Genomic DNA, 22605 nt, shown 5'->3' on the forward strand with positions numbered 1-22605 from the left:
GCTGGGGCTGTTTTCCCTGGAGTGTCAGAGGCTGAGGGGTGACCTTATAGAGGTTTACAAAATCATGAGGGGCATGGATAGGATAAATAGGCAAAATCCTTTCCCTGGGGTGAGGGGGTCCAGAACTAGAGGGCATAGGTTTAGAGTGAGAGTGGAAAGACATAAAAGAGACCTAAGGGGCAGCTTTTTCACGCAGAGGGTGGTACGTGTATGGAATGAGCTGCCAAAGGATGTGGTGGAGGCTGGTACAATTGCAACATTTAAGAGGCATTTGAATGGGTATATGAATAGAAAGGGTTTGGAGGGATATGGGCTGGGTGCTGGCAGGTGGGACAAGATTGGGTTGGGATATCTGGTCTGCATGGATGGGTTGGACTGAAGGGTCTGTTTCCATGCTGTACATCTCTATGACTTCCTCTATTCAATCATGGATGTGGGCATCACTGGCTGGGCCAGAACTTTATTGCCCATCCCTAATTGCCCTCAAGAAGCTGCCTTCTTGAACTGCTGCAGTCCATGTGTTGTCAGTAGACCCACATCATCTATGGTGATATCACTGCAGTAGTTAGGACTGGTTTTCTTGTGAGACATTAAACAGAGTCTCTACCTGCCCTCTCAGAAAATCTCCCACCAAGATGCATCTGCATTATCTGGAAGAACAAAAGGATTCTCCAGCCGGCCTAGCCAATGGGAATGAGTCTGGTTGCCACACCAGAAGAATGAGGATGGTTTGGAGATGGTGCAGAGGAAGTTTACCAGGTCTGGAGGGTTTTAGTTATGAGGAGAGGTTGGATAAACATAGATTGTTTACATTGGAAAGACAGAGGCTGAGGAATGACCTGAAAGAGGTCTAAATAATTAAACTGCATAGTCAGAGGCTTTTTTCCCGGGGCAGAAAGATCAACTACAAGAGGGCATAGCTTCAAAGTGAGAGGGGGAACGTTTAGGGGAGAATTGCAGGAAAACGTTTCAGACAGAGGATGGTGTGTGCCCAGATTGGACTGCCAATGGAGATGGTGGAAGGAGGCATGTTAGCAACATTTAAGGCATATCTTGATAGATACATGAATGAGAGGTGAACAGAGGGATGGAAATCGCATATGGGCAATAAAGTAGCGGGTTTAAACAAGGACTAGGAATTGGCACAGGCTTGGTTGTCCAAAGGGCCTGTTCCTGTGTTGTATTGTTCTTTGCCCTTAGCCCATTATGAATGTTGCTTATCTGCTCACTGCAGCAGTAATGCCTGTGGGAGTTTGCTGTGCTGACACAATTCTTACATTAACAAAAATGACTAAACTTGACAAGTACCTCACTGGTTACAGAGCACTTCGAATGACAGTGATAGCTCTCTTTTTTTTGATATTAATAGATCATAATTATACTGAACTTCTCAGCAGCAAATGGAGGATGAGACAGAGTGTGTCTTTACAGAAGTAGGTCAATAAATTCTCCAGGGATACTCTCCATTCTATTACCTGAGTTGACCTTTCCCCCCCTACCATTGGTCACCACAGTGAGTAAACTTTCCTGCGTGTTTTGGAGATTTTGAGGGTGGCTTTGCCTGCCACCCCATTGTATTTTGAGAACTGCATCAGGTGACCAATGCAAGATAATCCAAACGTGGTTATTGAAACCCAGCAGCTGCCAACCTGGCTTGCTTCTGGAGACACTGAAGGATACATTGCCAGCTGGCTACTTTCATCTGGGCAGGTTGGCGTGTGAGACACTGGGTCAATGACAGGTGTATACATTTTACATTAATACACACCAGAGAGCACTGGTCCTAATACTAACCCCTGGGGAACATCATTCCGTACTTCCCTCTAGCTTGATAAACAACTCTTCAACACTACACTATTTGCAAACTTCAGCTCTACACTGTCACAATCTCATGCTGACATGTCTATTACGTAATACTCAGAGTCATAGAGTAATACAGCACAGAACAAGACCCTTTGGTCAAACTCATCCATGCTGACTAGATATCCCAAAATAATCTAGTTCCATTGACCAGCATTTGGCTCATATCCCTCTAAACACTTGTTCGTCATATACCTATCCAGGTGCCTTTTAAATGTTGTAAATGTACCAGCCTCTACCTCTGGTAGCTCACTCCATATACACACCACCCTCTGTATGAAAAGGTTGCACATTAGGTGCCTTTTAATCTTTCCCCTCTCAAATTAAACCTATGCCCTCTAATTTTGGACTGCCCTACCCTGAGAAAACACCTTAAGTATTCACCCTATCCATGCCCCTCATGATTTTATAAACTTCTATAAGACCATTCCTCAGTCTCCAATGCAACAGGGAAAAACAGTCCAGCCTATTCAGCCTCTCCCTATAACTTAAACCCTCCAACCTCAGAAATATTCTTCTAAGTCTTTTCTGCACACTTTCATGTTTCACATCATCTTTCCTATAGCAGGGAAGGCCAGAATTGAATGCAATATTTCAAAAGTGGCCTCACCAATGGCCTGTACAGCCACAACATGACCTCCCAAGTTTTATATTTCATCAATTTTTTTTTGAAAATCTTCAACAGGACTCCCTTTATCCCCCATCTATTACATTGTCTATTTTGAGAGAGGTTCAGTTCTCCTGTTTCATTTTAGACTGCTTCAGTTTATACAAATTTAGAAACAAAACAAAGAACTAATGATGACTGTACTAATTCAGTTTCCTCCGCTACACCCACCCTTTTCCGAGCCAAAATCACAGACAAAATCTCTCTCGTTTTCCTTGTAAATTTGCAAGTTTCTCCCTCAATGTCCATCCTGTGTTGAGTTTACCTTGTCCATGAGACCTATCCCCTGCTCTCAGCAAACTGCCAGCCACAAAACTTTCTATCCTGTCTCCAAATGTTAGCTGACATTGTAAAGTGACTCCCTCTCCTCAGGTACTGCTCTCTTTACATGCACCTTCAAGAATCCCACCCTTCACGTTTCAAGTAGTTCTTGTTGTTCTCTCTGTACCCTATCAGCTCTTTCCAAAGTTCTTTTAACACATGGCCACAGCACTGAAAAGGTCCTCGTCATGTCAATATAACCTGTCTCCAAACTATGCTATAGTTGAATAATACAGAGGCAATTAACAGAAAGTAACAGAATAATAATAATAATAATACAGCAATTAACTATCTAGTGGAGTGCCACAGGGATCAGTGCTGGGGTTGCAATTATTTACAATAGACACTAATGACTGGGATGATGAAAGTGAATGGACTACAACTTAGTTTGCATACAACACAAAAACAGATAGGAAGTTAAATACTGAAAATGACAAAGAACCTGTAGAGGGTTATGAATAAGTTATGTGAGTAGGCAAAAAAGTTGGTTAATGGAATATTATGTAGGAAAATGTGAGGTTATGCACTTTGGTAGAGAGAATAAAGGAGCTGAATATTATTTAAATGGAGAAAGGCTGCCAAAAGTTACATCTCAGCAGGATCTTGTGCAAAAATCACAAAATGCGACAAGCACATCAGAAACAGGGAAGGCAAATGGAATGAATACTTTTATTTCAAAGGGAATTTTTGTTTTACTCACTCATAGGATGCAGGTGTCTCTGGCCAGGCCAGCATTTACTGCCCATCTCTAATTGCCCAGAGGGAAGTTAAGAGTCAGCCACATTGCCATCGCTCTGGAGGCTCACGTGGGCCAAATTGGGTAAGGACGACAGATTTCCTTCCCTAAAAGACTTTAGTGAATCAGATGGGTTTGTCTGACAATTGGCAATGGTTTCTTGATCATCATTAGAGCTTCAATCTAGATTCTTTGATGGGAGTATAAAAAAATGAGAATGTCTTGCTAAAACTAAGTTAAAAATCAGACAACACCTGGTTATAGACCAGCAGGTTTATTTGGAAGTACAAGCTTTCAGAGTGCTGCTCCTTTATTAGGCAGCTAGTGGGGCAGGATCACAGGACACAGAATTTATAACGAAAGATCACAGTGTCATACACTGATGCGATATATTGAACAAACCTAGATTGCTGATAAGTCTTTCACCTTTTAGAGTGGGTTGCAGGTTTTGATTCATTAATATGTAAATCCCAGCGCTTCTCTCAATTCACATTCCTGAGATAACTTAAGGTTTTATATTAAAAAAGTGACATCTCAGCTCAGGCAATGTATTAAAGGTATGAGGTTAGAGTCTGTATGTGGAGAAAGTGAGGTCTGCAGATGCTGGAGATCAAAGTTGAAACTTTATTGCTGCGCTTCTCTCAATTCACATTCCTGAGATAACTTAAGGTTTTATATTAAAAAAGTGACATCTCAGCTCAAGCAATGTATTAAAGGTATGAGGTTAGAGTCTGTATGTATTGTCTGAGCTGAGATGTCACCTTTTTTCATAAAAACTTGTTATCTTTGGAATGTGAATTGAAAGTAGCATTGGGATTTACATATTAATGAATCAAAACCTACAACCCATTCTAAAAGATAATAGACATAACAGCAATCTAGGTTTAGTTTAGAGTGGTGCTGGAAAATGTGATTGCACTGGAGAGGGCGTAGAGGAGATTTACCAGGATGGTGCCTAGGCTGGAAAGTTTCCGTTAAGTTTCCTTTTGCCTAGCAATGTAGGTTCGTTCAATATATTGCATCAGTGTATGACTCTGTGATCTTTTTGCTATAAATTCTGTGTCTTATGATCCTGCTCCACTAGCTACCTGATGAAGAAGCAGCGCTCTGAAAGCTCATTTTTTGAAACCTGTTGGACTACAACTTGGTGTTGTGTGATATTTAACTTTGTCCACCCCAATCCAACCCCAGCACCTTCACATCATTGCCAAAATCATAAAAGGCACTCGGGCGACTGTCTGTGTGGAGTTTGCACATTCTCCCTGTGTCTGCGTGGGTTTCCTCTGGGTTCTCCGGTTTCCTCCCACAGTCCACAGATGTGTGGGTTAGGTGAATTGGCTAAATTGCCCATAGTGTTCAGGGATGTGTAGGTTAGGTGCGTTAGTCAGAGGAAATATAGAATAATAGGGTAGGGAAATGGTTCTGGCTGGGTTACTCTTCGGAGGGTCGGTGTGGACTGGCTGGGCTAAATGGTCTGTTTCCACACTGTATGATTCTATTCTAATCCCATTTTTCAGCCCTTGGCCCATAGTCTTGTCAGCTTTGACATCGCAAATGCACATCAAAATGCTCTTAAATGTAATGAGGGTTTCTGCCTCTACTACCCTCACATGCAATTAGTTCCAGATTTCCAGCACCCTCTGGGTGAAAACGCTTTTCCCTCACATTTCCACTAAACCTCCTGCACCTTAAGGTAAATCTGTGCCCCCTGGTCACTGATCCCTTCACCAAAGGGGAAATATTTCGTCTTGTCTACCCGATCTATGTCACTTATAATTTTATACATCTCAATCATATTCACTCTCAATCTCCTCTGCTTTAAGCAAAATAACCCCAATCTGTCCAATCTAACTTTTTAACGGAAACTCTCCAGCCTAGGCACCATTCTAGTAAATCTCCTCTGCATCCTCTCCAGTGCAATCACATCCCTTCTATAATGTGGATTCCAGAACTGCAAATAATACCCTAGTTGTAGCCTAACAAACATCTTATGCAGATCTAGCATAACCTCCCTGCTCTTAAAATCTATGCTTTCACTAATAAAGATACATATCCCATTCTGAACCACTTTTTCCATCTGTCCTGATATTTCTAGGAACCAGTGCAACATGTACATCAAATCCGCTGTTCCTCGGTGCTTTCCAAGGTCCTCTCGTTAATCAAGTATGCCCTTGCCTTGTTTATCCTGGCCAGGTGCATCACCTCGCATTTACCCGGATTGAATTCTAGGTCTAGGACCAGAGGGTCTAATCGGAAGATCAGAAATTAAAGGTCACCAGTTTAGGACAGAGATGAGGAGGAATTTCTTCTCAGAGGACAGTGAAACTGTAGCATTCTTTACCCTTGAGAGCTGTCAAGGCTGGATTGTTCAGTATATTCAAGGCTGAGATAGATGTATGTTTAATCAGGAAGGGAATCGGGGTTACGAGGATAAAGTAGGAAAGAGAAGTTGAGGATTATCACATCAGCCATGATCACAATGAATGGTGGAGCAGACTTGTTTGGCTGAATGGCCTATTTCTCATCCAATGTCACATGGTCTTCAACTCACAGAGCACCTTCTCACCACCTCAGGACATTCACAGGACTCTTTCTGAAGCATGATTATCTTTTTCCCCATGGAATTTATGCCGGTGACCGGTGTTAACACCATTACAACACTGGATGAGGAAGAAATATTCTCAGAGAATACTCATCAGATCACCTACAAACAGAGAAACCTATGGATTAGGAAGATTAGGCCATTAGGTCCTCCAAGTCTGCTCCACCACTGAAATACAATCACGGTTGATCACCCAATGGTATATGAATAGGAAGGGTTTGGAGGGATATGGGCCGGGTGCTGGCAGGTGGGACTAGATTGGGTTGGGATATCTGGCATGGACGGGTTGGACCGAAGAGTCTGTTTCCATGCTGTACATCTCTATGATGCTATAACTCAACCTGTTCCTGCTTTTCCCTATATCCTTTGATCTTTTTAGCTCTAAGTGCAAATCTAACTCCATCTTGAAACCATACAATGTTTTGACCTCGACTGTTTTCTGTGGTTGTGATTGCCTCTAGCTTACCACTTACTGTGTGAAGAAATTTCTCTTCATCGCAGTCTTAAATCTGGACTGCGACCCTTGGCTGTGGACCCCTCTGCCATAGGGATTATCCTTTCTGCATCCACCCTGTCTAGTCCTGTTAGAGTTTTATGACATTCCCCTTCGTTGTTCTGAACTCTGGCGAATATATCTCTAACTGATTCAATCGTTCCTCATACATCAGCCCTGCTATCCCAAGAATCAGTCTGGTAAACATTTGCTGCTCTCCCTCTATCACATGAATATCCTTTCTTAAATAAAGAGACCAAACCTGCACACAACATTTCAGGTATGCCCTCACCAATGCCCTGTTTAATTGCAACAAGACTTTCTTGTTCCTGTACTTGAGCCCTCTCGCTATGAAGGTCAACCTATAACTTGCATTCTTCACCACTTGTTCACCAATCGCTCAAAATAAGCAACAAGGACACCCAGATCTGATTGCAAATTATCCTCTGTCAATTTATACTGAAATAGTGCTGTAAGAACTGTAACATTGACCAGAATATTGATGGCACCCTCAATTCAATGCCTAATCTGAAAGACCATACATCTGTCAGTAATGCACATAAATATAAGCTCAGATACGTACTTGAGGGCTAACAGCGAGCCACATGGAAACACACTTAATCTTAACAATGGCATCACTGTTCAGTCAACAACAACCCCTATCACTGTGAATCATTAGTCTTTTTCAAAAAGACAACCATTTTGGGACATATGAATGTTATAGAAAAGGAGAACATTTATTGACGTCCCTAATATGCCTGAAGAAAGTAGTGATGTGACGCCTTGGTCAATCATAGATTCCCTACAGTATGGAAGCAGGTCATTCGGCCCATCAAGTCCATGCCAACTCTCCAAAGATTAGCCCACCCGGACCCAGAGCCCTACCCTATCCTGCATTTCCCATGGCTAATCCACCTAGCCTGCACATTGCATGCACTATGGGCAATTTAGCATGGCCAATTCACCTGACCTGCTCATCTTTGGACTGTGGGAGGAAACTGGTGCACCCTGAGGAAACCTACGCGGACACAGCATGTGCAAACTTCTCACAGACAGTCAGCCGAGGGCGGAATCGAACACGCTTCCCTGGCGCTGTGAGGGAGCAGTGCTAACCACCCTTAAAATGGCATTCCTGGGAAATTTAAGCAGGGAATCTTTAAGTGAGATGCAGGCACTGCTGGGATTTGAACGCACCATCTCAGTTACTAGGTAGGTGCGTTAATAAACTAAGCCACAGCACTGCCGTGAATGCTGGACCAACAGTGTTATTAGGGAGGGAGTTCTGGGAACTCTACGATTTCTAGGGAGGACTAACGTTCCAAGTCAGGATGGTGTGCAGCTTATAGGTGGTGGCATTCTCATGACCCTGGTGCAGATCAGGATCCTGGAGATTGATGGTAAGAATCCCTTGGCTTTGCAATACACTTCTTCAAAGACAGCAGAGATCTCAGTGATGAGTCGACAGCCGTGTATGTCTCACATTCAGGGCAATCTATGAAATATCACACACTTCCTTGGCACGGATTCCTCATTTAAATAAAAAGGAAGGCACAAAGTCCAAGTGAAGGAAGGAAGACAGAGGGAGCACAAAAATCAACAAGTTTGATGCTATTAATTACACAATCACAGTAATTTGTGCTGTACTGCAGGCTTTGGCTGTCAGACCACAACATTATACACAGCACAGAAGGGAACCGGCCAACACACTGCATTTATGTCAGCTCTTTTAGAGAGCTGGCCAATTCATCGTAAACCTTTGCAGCTTCCTCAGGACCCTGAAATCTCGTTCTTTTCAAGAATCTATCCAATTCCCTTTCAAAAGTCAGTGTTGAATCTGCTTCTCCTTCCGTTTCGAACAAAGTTTTACAGATAACTGTTTTTTTCCTCAGCAATTTGCAAATTCTTATTTCCCCATTACATTGAATCTGTGTCTATTTACTGGTCCTCCTGCCTGTGGAATACATTCTCTCGATCAAAAGCCTTTATACTTTAAGCACCTTTATAACTCTCCCTTCAGTTTCTCTCCTCTGCTCTAATTCTAGCCTTTCCACAGAACTGGAGGCTGGGGTCAGTCATAACTCAATAGATCAAAAGTTTCAAACCTTATGCCAGAAACCTCAAAACATCAGAGGCTGACACTTCAGTGCAATATTGAAGAAATGCTACACGGTCAGAGTTTCAAATGAGAAGTTAGAACTGTTTACTCTCTTGGCTAGATAGGAAAGATACCATTTCGCATTGTCAAAGTTCTTCTGCGTCCTGGGGATATTTATTCCTTCACCAACTCTGCTAAAAGAGGCTGCCAGGTTCTCTACGTTACAATAGCAACTACACCTCAACATCCTTCATTGGCTTTAAAGGCCGAGGATGCCTTTTCCAAATGGTAAAGGAGCTATAAAATGAAAGTTCTTTAAATACGCTTGATGAGAAACAGTAGCTGAAGCACCCAACAGCAGCCCACAGAGGCCCCTGGAGACAGGACAACACAGTCCAATTAGAATTGGTAAAACCCAGTACAAATCTACCATCAACCGATGACTCTTAAAGGATTCCAAATGTCAAAACCGTTTCTCTCTCCAAATTTGCTGCAAGACCCGAATTGCTACAGTATTTGCTGGTCAATCAGTTCTCTCCTCTCATCCCGTTTAAATATTGCTTTTGGTTTTGGTATTTCTTGTGAGTTGTCCTGATGAGTGCAGGATAAAGAGCTTTGTCAAAATGTGTCTTTTTTCAGCTGCACTCCTGTTGAAACAGCTTGTCAAGTCTTAGTTACTGGCAACGTCCCTTTCTAGCACAGAAAATTAAATTTTACAATAGCTTCATTCTTTCACATTTTAATTATAGTTGGAGATTTAAACATTAAACACATTTTAAAAAAATCCATTTCTTATTTCTCACTCTTAACCCTCTGTTTCCTTTCTAGTCTTTTCATTTCTGGACATAATTTTGCACTGAACTAACCCTGTATATCCAGGATCTTACATTATTGTTTCACAAAGGTACACAAAAAATGCTGGAGAAGCTCAGCAGGTCTGGAGAGATAAACAAGTTAATGTTCCGAGTCAGATGCAACTCTTCATCAGAGCATTCTTCAGAGTTTTGAAGACTGATATTCAACTGAAAACATTAACTCTGTTTCTCTCTCCACAGATGGTTGTCAGATCAGCTAAGTTTCTATAACATTCACTATTTTATTCTAGATTTCCACCAACTGAAGTACTTTACTTCTATTTGCTTCAGAAAGGGTTTTCTAATATAATCAATGAAGGAGATTCATAGTTGCTTTCCCTAGTCATACAGGGTCCCAGGTCTCAATAGAGATGAAATTGCTGTGCTAGTATTAACATCTAATGCGTATCAAAACCTGTGGTCAAATGTGAACATAATGAATGGTTAGCACTAATCATTTCTGGCAGCACAGTGGCTCACTGATTAGCACTGCTGCCTCATAGCACCGAGCACCCAGGTTCAATTCCAGCCTCAGGCGACTGTCTGTGTGAAGTTTATACATTCTCCCCTTCACTGCATGGATTTCCTCTGGGTGCTCCAGTTTCCTCTCACAGTCAAAAGATGTACAGGTTAGGTGGATTGGCCATGCTAAATTGCCTATTGTTTCCAGGGATGTGTAGGTTAACTGGAATAACAATGGGAAATGGAGGGTAATAGATTTTTTTTAGATAAGATTCCCTACAGTGTGGAAACAGGCCCTTCGGCCCAACAAGTCCACACCAACCCTCCGAAGAGTAACCCACCCAGAGCCATTTCTCTCTGACTAATGCATGGCCAATTCACCTGACCTGCATATCTTTGGACTGTGGGAGGAATCTGGAGCACCCGGAGGAAACCCACGCAGACACGGGGAGAATGTGCAAACTCCACACAGTCAGTCGCCCGAGGCTGGAATCGAACCCGGGAAGGGATAGGGTTGGGGGTTGGGGGGTCTGGGTGGGATGCTGTACAGACTCAAATGGGCCAATTGGCCTGCTTCCACACTGTAGGATTATATGAATATGTGCCCCCTGCTAACACAATTTCCCAACTGTCTACCACTGTAACATCTTTCACAGCCCTGAAGATACCATCATTAAGAGCTGCCCTTTGACATTCTCAGCTCCTCTGAGAAACTGCCAGTCCTTTGAGTCATTATTTATAGTTCGAGTTCCTAGATCCTTGTGCTATTTCAGTGAATTTTGACAGTCTTCTTTCCGTGATCGGAACATTCTTCCTTTAATCGGGTTCCCAGATCAGCATGCATGACAGTAATCCCAGAAAGGACATCAATGTTGTGCATCTGCTACAGCGGTTCTCCCTCATTTCAGAACGATTTCAACAAGAGTACCCAGAGTACAACAGGAATGGACAGAGTGTACAAGGTTAAAAAAAACTGATCCAATTGGGATTAATGGCTCATTATTTGAATGTATATCATATTTAGAATAAAATAAATGAATTAATGGCACAAGTAGAGGTTAACGGATATGATTTTATAATCATATCTCCATAATGGCTCTAAGTAGATAGAAGTTGGAAGTTAACTATACAGGGATATGAGACTTTTCAAAAGGTCAGACAGGAAGGGAAAGGAAGGGTGGTGAGGCAGCTTTCAGCTGGAAAGTTTGGAAACAGGACATTTGGCCCACCAAGACCACACAAACCTTAAGAATATCCGACTCCCCTACCCAACTCTGTAAGCCTGCATTTTCCATGGCTATTCCACCTAACCTACATATCTCTGGACGCTATGGGCAACTTAGCATGGCCAATCCAGCTAACTTGCACATCTTTTAACTGTGGGAGGAAACTGAAGCATCCAGGGGAAACCCACGCAAAATGGGCAGAGAATGTGTACACTCCACATAGACAGTCACCTAAGGGTTGAATTTAACCCAGGTGCCTGGCACTGTGAGGCAGCAGTACAAGCCACTGAGCCACCATGCTTTGTTAGTGTGGGGTAGAATTAGTACGTTATTATGAAATGATCTTGGATTGGAAGGTGTAGAATCCATGTGGATGGAGTCAAGAAATAACAAGAGGAAGAAATCATTGGTATTGACCCATTAACAGTAACTGTTCTGTAGCACAAAGACCAAATCAGGACATAATAGGGGGAATAGGTAACAAAGGAAGTATATTATTTGAGTAACTTTAATTTTCAGGGAGATTGGGAAAAACAAATCAGATGTGGTTAGGAAGAATTCATAGTGTGTATTTAGGATAGGGTCCTAGAACACTATGTTGTAGATCCAACCAGGAATCTGGTTGGACTATTTTGGATCTGGTAATGCATAAAGAGGCAGGTTTAATACATAATTTCTGAATAAATGGGAACATTGACCATAACCTGATAGAATTTAGAATTCAGTTTGAAATTAAGAAACTAGCTAAACTTAAATAAGGGTATTTACAAGGGAATGAGAGCCGAGTTTAGGGATTAAACTGGGAAAAGGATGTTTGGCAAAAAAAAGTTGATGAACAATGGTAAATGTTTTAGATCTTAGTCAATGGCTCACTGTAAAGATATATGCTAGTCAGGAAGCAGCATTCTAGGAAAGGGATAACCAACCATGAAATTTCCTAACCAGGGAAATTAAGGACAGTATCAAATTGAAAAAGAACATAAAACATGCCAAAGATGAGTGATAAATCAAAGGATTTGGAAAGCTTTAAAAGCCAAATAAAAATGACAAAATAATACAAAGGAGGGAGAAAAGAAACTATGAGGACAAACTGGAAGAAACAGTGAACATAGACGCCTTAGAAAATGAGGCTGGGATAATAATAATGGGAAAGCAAGAAATGAAAGAAAAGTTGAACAAATATAATGAATGTCTTCATAGTAGATGATACTAATAACATGGTAAAACTAAGGATTTTAGGATGTAGATACTGGATCAATTGTTAATTTTAAACCTGAGATAGACAGATTTTTGTTAAGCAAAGGTGTTTGGGATATGGGCCAAAGACTGGGATATGGACTTAGGCCACAGATCAGCCATGATCCCAATGAATGGTGGACAAGGCTCAAGGGCTCAATGGCCTATAGTTGTTCCCATGTTCCTAACCACAGAGATATTTCTTGGCAGAAATTTTCCAAGAATCCTCAAGATTCTGAGAATTCCCAGGGGACTGGAAAATTGCCAGGGTAGTATCTTTATTCAAGAGGTACGGAGACATAAACTGGTAACCAAGGCCAGGTAGCTTAACATCTGTCAATGGGAAAATGGTAGAACTTATCATAAAGGATGTTATAGCAGAGCATTTAGAAACACAATACAATCAAGCAGAATCTGTACGGCTGCATAAAGAGGAAATCAAGTTTGGCAAATTAATAAGGAGGATAGACAAAGGGGAACCAATTGATGTAATATATTTTGATTCCCAAAAGGCATTCGATAAGATATGCACACTGGACTACTAAATAAGACAAGGACCCATGGTGTTGGAGATAGTAAATTAGCCTGGATAGAGGATTAGTTAACGAACAATAAGTACGGATAAAGGGCGCATTTTTAGGATTGCAATCTGTAAGTAGTGGAGTATCACTGGGATCAGTGTTGTGGTCATCTTTGATTACAATACATATGAATGACTCGGATGATGGACGTGAACCTATTATCATCAAGTTTGCAGATGACACAAAATAGGTAGGATGGCGAGCAGAGAGGATGACATGCAGTATCTGCGGGACACAGACAGGTGGGCAAGTGGGCAAAAACTTGGCAGATGGAATATAACATTGAAAAATGTGAGGGTAACTTTAGCAGGAAGGGTGGAGAAGCTGAATACTATTTAAAGAAGCAAGACTGCAGAAAGTTACAGTACAGAGGGATTCAGGAGTTACAGTACAGAGGGATTCAGGAGCTCTCGTGCATAAATCACAAAAAGCCAGTATTACAAATTCAGTAGGTAATAGGGAAGGCTCAGGCAATGTTGGCCTTTACTTGAAAGAGAATTGAGTACAGAAAAAGAGGGAGGTCTTGCTAAAACTGTACAAAGCACTAGTAAGAACAAAGCTGGAGGACTGCGAATAGGTTTCGTTCCCTTATCTAAGGAAAGATATAGTGATGCTGGTGGCAGTCCACAGAAGGTTCACTAAGACAATCCCAGGTACGGACAGATTTTGTTTTGAGGAGAGGTTAAGTAAATTGATCTTGTGCTCACTGGAGTTTAGAAGATTGGTAGAAGATAGATGCGGGGAGGTTGTATCAATTTCAGACAGATGAACAGGAATTTGTCAGTCAGAGGGTAGTGAATCTGTCAAATTTATTATTGAAGAGAGTTGCTGAGGCTAGGGTTTTAAGTATATTTAAGGCTGAGAAGACATTTTTAATCAGTAAGGGAATCAAGAGTTAAGGTAGGAAAATAGAGTTGAGTATTATCAGATAACGATGATCCCATTGAATGGCACATCTGATGCAATGGGTCAAACGGCCTACTTTTTCTCTTATAATTCAATTCGAGATTGTTATTTTCAGCTTGAACTTTGCTCTTTCAGCCCACACTCTGTGGAGTTTAGAAGAATGAGAGGAGATCTAATTGAGGTATATAACATGTTAAAGGGGACTGACGAAGTAGACGAAGTGAGGGTGATTCCTAATGTGGGGTAATCCAGAATGAGACATCATAGCTTTTTTAAGATAAGGATTGGCAGATTTACAACAGGGATGAGGAGAAATCACATCTCTCAAAGGATCATGAATCAACTTATCTCTCCTAGTGAGACTGTGAATTTAACAGCAGAGTGTGGTGGATGCTGGGGCACTGAATAAATGTAAGCAGGAGAACACAGACAGAGTTTTAATTAGTAGTGAGCTGAAGGGTTATGGAGAGCAGACAGGTAAGTGAAACTGAGGCCAAGATGAGATCAGCCATAAGGTAATTAAATGGCAAAGCAGGCCTCGGGGGACTGGATTGCCTGCTGCTGCTCTTAGTTCTTCTTTATTTAGAAAAGAATAAGAAGAGTTACAGGGAAATGGATCTACAGTAAATCTGTCCTGTCTGGGAGCATGATGAACTATTTGGCCTCCTTCAACACTTTAACGTTAACAATCCCATTGTAATCAAACATATCAAATTGTTCATTACCTTTAAATATGATCCAAAATATTTTGTTACATACGGACTATCACATTGGCTTAAGACGGTTATTTCCTGTTGGATATCTTCAATTTCATCTTCAGCTTCTTCAAGGTCGATGATTTTGATAGCAACTACTTGCTGTGTGTGGTTATCAATTCCTTTGAAGACTTCACCAAAAGACCCCTTTCCGATCCGCTCTAGTTTGGTGAACAGTCTCTCAGGATCTGCCCGGTGATTCTGACAAACAGGGGAAAAAAAAAACCAACATTAGCAATATCAAGGTTCGCTCCTCTGTAAGATAAACTGACCGGGCGCTCATCGGTCACTGCATCTGCTAAGGACCTGGCCTCTAGATTAGATTAAATTAGAATACTTACAGTGAGGTAACAGGCCCTTCAGCCCAACAAGTCCACACCGACCCGCCGAAGCGTAACCCACCCAAACCCATTCCCCTATATTTACCCCTTCACCTAACACTACGGGCAATTTAGCATGGCCAATTTGCCTAACCTGCACATTTTTTGGATTGTGGGAGGAAACCGGAGCACCCGGAGGAAACCCACGCAGACACGGGGAGAACGTGCAAACTCCACACAGCCAGTCGCCTGAGGCGGGAATTGAACCTGGGTCTCTGGCGCTGTGAGGCAACAGTGCTAGCCACCGTGCCGCCCACTGTGCCACCGTGGCCTTGGCCTTTTAGCTTACTGGCTAAAAGGCCAAGGCCACATAGGGACACATTGGGAAACATCACCTTCCCCTTATGCCCCTCCAAAGTAGACGCAAAATCATGAGCAAAAGGAGATTGTTCAACCCATTCAGCTTTGGAGACCAGATCATTGAATCTTTTTGATTGACAAGAGAGTGCCAATGATTATGGGCAGAGCTGACCAAAGAGCAGTTAAGGCCGCCATCAGATCATCCTATTCAATGGCAAAGGCGGCTTCACTGTGACTTGCAAAGATTTTGCCGTTCTTTCATTAACACTAGATCAGTGTTAATGAAAGAACGCCCTCCCTAATAGCGCTGTGAGTGAATCTACACTACTTATACTGCAGCAGTTCGAGATAGTAGCTGGTCACCACCATCACAAGGACAATCAATGCTGGCCTTGGCAGTGACACTGAGATATGAATTTTACAAGGTCTTCCAACCTCCCCCTGAATCCCCAGGTCTTCCTTGATTACAGCTCCAAGCACACTGCTCAGTCCTTTGCTAACTAGCCACCATATTTATTTTAACATGACCAAGCTGAAATAACACAGATAAGATCAATACACAGAACTAACTACAGGACAAGGCACTCCTGATGAAGGGCTTTTGCCTGAAACGTCGATTTTCCTGCTCCTTGGATGCTGCCTGACCTGCTGTGCTTTTCCAGCACCACTCTAATTTTGACTCTGATCTCCGGCATCTGCAGTCCTCACTTTTACCTACTCAACTATGGACCCCTATCAACTCTGGTTCAAACCACAGGTATCATCTTTGCAGTGCCAGCACTTTCTCATTACAAATGAATGAAGGAAGCCAACAGCCTCTGAAGTAAAAAGCATACTTCAAAGAGCTCAAACTTTTCAATCATTAGCTTTTCCCATACACAGCAATCTTCTTCCTTAACAGAACTATACAGAGTCCAAGAACTGGAGGAAGCCAATAAAGGGATTAGCTGGTAGGGATTTGAGGAGTATGGTGGAGGAGGAAGCACTGGAGGTGAGTGGAAACTGGAGGGTCTTTCTAGGCAAGGGAAACAAGGTGAGCTGTCACTGCTGAGCTTATCCGTCCAGGGCCGACAGTTATTGAGCCTGTGGAGTGACGCATGGTCACTGAAATGGAGAAGAAACATTGCTGACTCACACCTCTTCCAGGACTGCAGCTTGTCAGTGACGGTTGAAAGGAAATATCTGTGTTTCTTTCATTTGGGAAGCAAGATCTTTTACCAGCATTTTGAGAATCACATTCTGCAGGTGCATATATAGATCTGAGGAAACTTTAGGGATTACTTGTGACTGCAAAATCTGTGCTTGAATACAGAAGGATCCTTAATTTTTTTTTATCAATAACCGTGAGGAGATCCGCTCCAATGAGCAGTGTCTTACAATTTATGTAATTTCAGAAGACCTGGAAATTAAATGCCAATCAAGTTTTATTTTTAAAAATACATCAAGCACATAAATGTCTCCACACCATAGGATGGAGAGAGAATCAAATCATCACACTTTGACAGTCAATGGCATTTCTATCAATGAACCCACCACTGTTTAACATCTTGGGAGTTACCACTGACCAGAAACCGAACTGGGCAGCCATATAAATACAGTAGCTGCAAAAGCAGGACAGAGGCTAGGAATACTCATTTCCCATCTCCCAAAGCCTGTCCACCATATACAAGGCACAAGTCCGGAGTGTGATGGAATGCATCCTACTTGCCTGGATGGTGCAGCTCCAATAACACTCAAAAAGCTCAACACCATCCAGGACACAGCGGCCAGCTTGATTAGCTCCTGACATTCCTTTGACATTCACTTCTTTCACCAACAACACACAATAGCAGTAATGTGTACTGTTACAAGATGCAATGCAGCTACTCACTAAGACTCCTTTCAAACCCGGGACTTTTGTCACCTCAAATGACAAAGGCAATGACAAGATTCATGAAAGCATCACCACCTGAAAGTTCCCCTCCAAGCCACATACTTCCGGACTTGGAAATATTTCACTGTTCTCCCATGCTGCTGGCTTAAAGTCCTGGTAAGCCCCCTCTAACCATGATGGGCGTTTCCCTACACCACATGGACAGCATTGGTTCAAGAAGGCAGCTCATCACCACCCTGAGATGTAGAGAATACATGCTGGCCCAGCCGGCATCACCCACATCCTCTTAATGAATTAAAAAAAAAGCGATGTAGTAGTTTCAGACAGGACGCAGAGGGGATGCTGCCAATTGGTAAGAGGAAATGCATAATACGAAGGACCTACTTTCATCGGGGTGACACAGATCACAGATATGATATAGTAAGAATGAGAAATATTAGTCAGAAGTGAACACTGCCCTGTAGATAAGTACAAAATTTTATGGCAAGTGATTTAGAAGGCAGAGCCCCTCCCAAAGAACGCTGAGGCCACAGAAATCAGGGTGAGCGATTGAGGCAAAGATTAGATTAGATTCCCTACTGTGTGGAAACAGGCCCTTCGGCCCAACCAGTCCACACCGATCCTCCGAAGAGTAACCCACCCAGACTCATTTCCCTCTGACTAATGCACCTAACAATCTGGGCAATTTAGCATGGCCAATTCGCCTGACCTGCACATCTTTGGATTGTGGGAGGACACCGGAGCAAACCCACGCTGACACGGGGAGAACGTGCAAACTCCACACAGACGGTTGCCCGAGGCTGGAATTGAACCTGGGACCCTTGTGCTGTGAGGCAGCAGTGCTAACTACTGAGCCACTGTGCTGCCTCATTAACTAGTGAAGAGTAAATTGGATATACAAAGAAGGGAAATTGGGTGGAGGGTATGGGAACATTGTGACAAAAATGAGCAGCACCAGAGATAGTTTGGGGGCTGACTGCATTTCAGGGTTAAGACAAGTCAAAAGTTGCACACTGTAGTAATCCCCAACCTCTCCTATCAAAATGGGATGAGTCAGCACTCCCAGCCAGGGTGAGACTACAGTGTGGCACTTAGTGCATACCTGTAACAAGCCTCTACATGATGGCACTGACGGGCGTTTGCCCTTTTCCATTATCCTGAAACTGTCAAGCTACAGAGTTTTGAATCTGCCTCACCCTCTCCTTAAGGCAAAGTGCCAGCATTCGTTTCCATAAGAGGGTAGTGCCTGGGGATAAAGGGCGGTCACTGGGAGCTCTTCCCATCTTTCCGATCAGTTGTCTACGATTTCCGTAAGTCTCCGTTACTGGTATGGTGCAGAAAGTTGTTGTTCGACTTTCAGTTCTAATGACATGTCCACACCTCAGAGAACTCTTGCCTTTCCACTTTGCAGTTGTTGATGAGTTTCCATATATTTCCATCATTTTCAGATTAGTTTCGTTCTTGTCTCATTACTGCACCTCTCCCATTCCATACTGATGCTCTCGATGGGAAAAGGTCAACCCATCCAGGTCACAAACAGCTTCAAGGTGCTGTCTGAAATCCAGTTTTGCTATGTGAGACAGGATAAAGTCTGCACACAGCATTACCAAACACTGTATGATGCATGGTTCGATTACATTGGCTCAATGTGTCACACTCATTAGGACACAACCATGTGTTTAATAATGGTGTGGAATCAGACCTCATTCAACTGCCTCTCTCTTGTCATCCCCTCCTCAAAAATAGCTGCATTTCAGGAACGATGTGTCAGCCCTGTGGTAGGAATTCTCCATCCATTGAAAACTAGCAGAAGATCAGCAATTACTGCTGATCGGGGTCTGCACCCAGACCTAAATAGGGTCAGGTTGTGAATGGGAAAGGAGAGGGATGAGGGGAAAGACAGGCTTTGTTTGATGAAGTGGTTTGACAGGGATGGTCAACCTTAGGAATGGAGAGGAAGGAACATGGGAACAGCATCAAGCCATTCTGAAGGACATTGCCAGTGGGATTGCAGGATGGTGATAGCCCAAGTTGAGTTGCTAACACAGATAAACCCTGATGTCGTTTGTCTTCTTTGAATAAAAAATTAACTTCCTCAAGTACCCGACTAAACTCCGAGGAAACGACATGGGAGTCAGGAAAAATAGCGAGGGGGGGGATCGGAAGAACAATTCGAACCTTGTTGGCCGAAGCACTGCTTGAAGTGATAGTGGAGGATCGTGTACCATCTGAAACTGCGACTCTCTCAAATTGAGCATTCTTCAGCGGCGGACCCAAAGGCATCCAGAATGCCCAAAGCCATGATGCATTAAAGGCTCAAGAAAAAGCAGAGATCACAAGGCCATTTTTGAAGCTGGGATTAAAAGCTTGGGAAAACGAGGTGCGATTTGTGTGGGACCTTAGAGGATCGGAGGGAAGCAGAGAGCTAAGAGAGGCTTATGGAGAGAGTTCCAAATCGTGGGAAGCAGCTGATTAAACATCCTCTTGGACTGGGGCAAAAGCAAGGAGAAATGTATAGATTGATGCCAACAAAGGAACAAGGTGGGAGGACAGATCAGAACAGACACTGGCTACCCGTTCCCGTTAGGTCGGCAGACACAGAGCTGATGGGCAACTGGGTTTTGACAGGTTCAAGCATGGGGAGCAGTGTTCCTTATGGCAAATGTCCCAACCACTGAACACCTAGATCCTTCTGTACCCTGGATTTAGACAGTCGCTCTCTACTTAAATAATATTCTCTCATTCTTCCTGCCTAAATGAACAATTTCATATTTTTCCAAACTGTACTCCCCCTGCCAGGTTTTTGACTACTCAACTTATCCATATCTGTCTGCAATCTCCTTACACCATCTTCACAACACACTTTCCTACTTTTATGTCATCTGTAAAATTAGTTACCATGCCTTCACTCTTTCTTCAAGTCATTGATATAACTAGTAGAAAACTGAGGCCGCATTGTGGGACTCCATGTGTCAAATCTGCCAATAAGGAAAAGACCAATTTATTAGGATTAGGAATTAGATTTTATTGGCATGTGTAGTCAAGTATGGGAATACAGTGAAAAGTGTATGGTGCTGGTATACAATTTTTTGTCATTTATATAAATGATTTGGAAGTGAGCATGACACGCATATTTAGTAAGTTTGCAGACGACACCAAAATTGGGGGTGCAGTGGACAGCAAAGAAGGTTACCTCAGATTACAACAGGATCTTGATCAGATGGGCCAATGGGCTGAAGAGTGGCAGATGGAGTTTAATTCAGATAAATGAGATGTGCTGCATTTTGGGAAAGTAAATCTTAGCAGGACTTATACACTTAATGGTAAGGTCCTAGGGAGTGTTGCTGAATAAAGAGACCTTGGAGTGCAGGTTCATAGCTCCTTGAAAGTAGAGTCGCAGGTAGATAGCATGGTGAAGGCAGCGTTTGGTACGCTTTCCTTTATTGGTCAGAGCATTGAGTCTTGGAGTTGGGAGGTCATGTTGCAGCTGTATAGGACATTGGTTAGGCCACTTTTGGAATATAGCATGCAATTCTGGTCTCCTTCCTGTCGGAAGGATGTTGTGAAACATTGAGAGGTTTAGAAAGATTTACAAGGATGTTGCTAGGGTTGGAGAATTTGAGCTACAGGAAGAGGTTGAATAGGCTGGGGCTGTTTTCCCTGGAGTGTTGGAGGCTGAAGGTGACCTTTCAAGGGTTTATAAAATCATGAGGGGCATGGATAGGGTAAATAGACAAGGTCTTTTCACTGGGGTGGGCGAGTCCAGAACCAGAGGGGATAGGTTTAGGGTGAGAGGGGAAGGATATAAAAGAGACCTAAGGGGCAACTTTTCCATGCAGAAGGTGGTAGGGTATGGAATGAGCTGCCAGAGGAAGTGGTGGAGGCTGGTACAATTAGAGCATTTAAAAGGCATTTGGCTGGGTATATGAATAGGAAGGGTTTAGAGGGATATTGGCTGGGTGCTGTCAAGTGGGACTAGGTTGGGTTGGGATAGCTTGACGAGCTGGACCGAAGGGCCTGTTTCCATGTTGTACATGTCTATGTCTCTATGTACAAAGTTACCATTCTCCAACGCTGTTTAAAATACAAAACCAGAAATATTTTTTAAAAAGAAAATAAAAGAAATAGAGCCAAAAGACAAAAGGTCCAGATCTTAAAAATCCTATCCAAAAGAAAAAAAAAGTCTAGATTTTAAAGTCTCGTCTTCCTGGGCCGAGCCCTGGTCTGAATATTCTGTTTTTTGCCAACCAAAAAAAAAATCAATCTTCTACCCAAATTCATATTCTCCACCCTACACCATGAGGTCTTACTTTGCACAGTAACCCTTAACGTGGCACTGCAAACAGACGCCTTCTGGAAATCCAAATACATCATGTCAACAGGCTTCCTTTTATCCCCAACACATGTTACTCTTTCAAAGAACTCCAATAAATAGGTTAAACATGATTTCCCTTCTGCAGTACCATGTGGACTCTTCCTCAGAGAGATTCTCTAAGTGTCCATTCCATGAATGCCCCACAACGAACGTCAAGCTAACTGATCCGCAGATTCCCTTTTTCTGCTGCCCTCCCTTCCTGAATAGAGGAGTTATGTTTGCCACTTTCCAGCATGGAACCTACCTTGATGCAATACATCGATGATGTCAATGGGGCAGGACCAGGGACACGAATCATAGCTCCCTGTGCTGCTCCTGGCTAAAGATTGCCCAGCACAAGTGAGTCAGGCTGACTTCAGCCCCAAGCCCCTGTTATCAGACCCAGATGTACCACCGCAACATAACAGGTTCTTGATCTGGGGTCTTGCTAGCCTGCAAGTCCATCAGTTTACTCCGTATCACTTCCCACATAACTGCGATTTCACCAAGTTCCTCCCTCCCTTCCACCCCCTGATTTACAGCTATTATTGGAATGTTTTCTTTTGCCATTTCACTGTCATTTCACTGGTTAATACTTTCCAGTCCCTCATTGAAGAATGTCACAAGGAAACCACATTTTAAGGCGGAAATGACAAGCATATTCAGTCTTGAGAAAGGCTCATTTCATTCTTGCTCATTTCTGGGCGAACAGGTGGTTCTCACAGAACAGGGAAAGGTACAGAACAAGACAGCCCAAAGTGTTTAAAAAAAAAGTGCTGTCTGAACCAGTCCATAAACCTGCTGTGACTACACAATGGATGTTCTTTAATGAGTGAGTCTACACACTCTGTGCTCGATTCATCAAGCGATATTCTAGCCACTTGGCAGCTGCTGTGATATACTA

At 42.8% G+C, this 22605-nt stretch overlaps 1 protein-coding gene across 1 annotated transcript in view; it reads right to left on the reverse strand.

Moving 5' to 3' along the window:
• stk26 (serine/threonine protein kinase 26) overlaps positions 1-22605 on the reverse strand; it is a 146536-nt gene that overhangs the window by 34410 nt on the left and 89521 nt on the right. The window contains exon 2 of the mRNA XM_043704337.1: positions 14765-14995. Coding sequence (XP_043560272.1) covers positions 14765-14995 — 231 coding nt within the window. The remainder of the gene's footprint in view (positions 1-14764; positions 14996-22605) is intronic.

Source organism: Chiloscyllium plagiosum, chromosome 15, assembly GCF_004010195.1.
Source record: "Chiloscyllium plagiosum isolate BGI_BamShark_2017 chromosome 15, ASM401019v2, whole genome shotgun sequence".
Lineage (NCBI taxonomy): Eukaryota > Metazoa > Chordata > Chondrichthyes > Orectolobiformes > Hemiscylliidae > Chiloscyllium > Chiloscyllium plagiosum.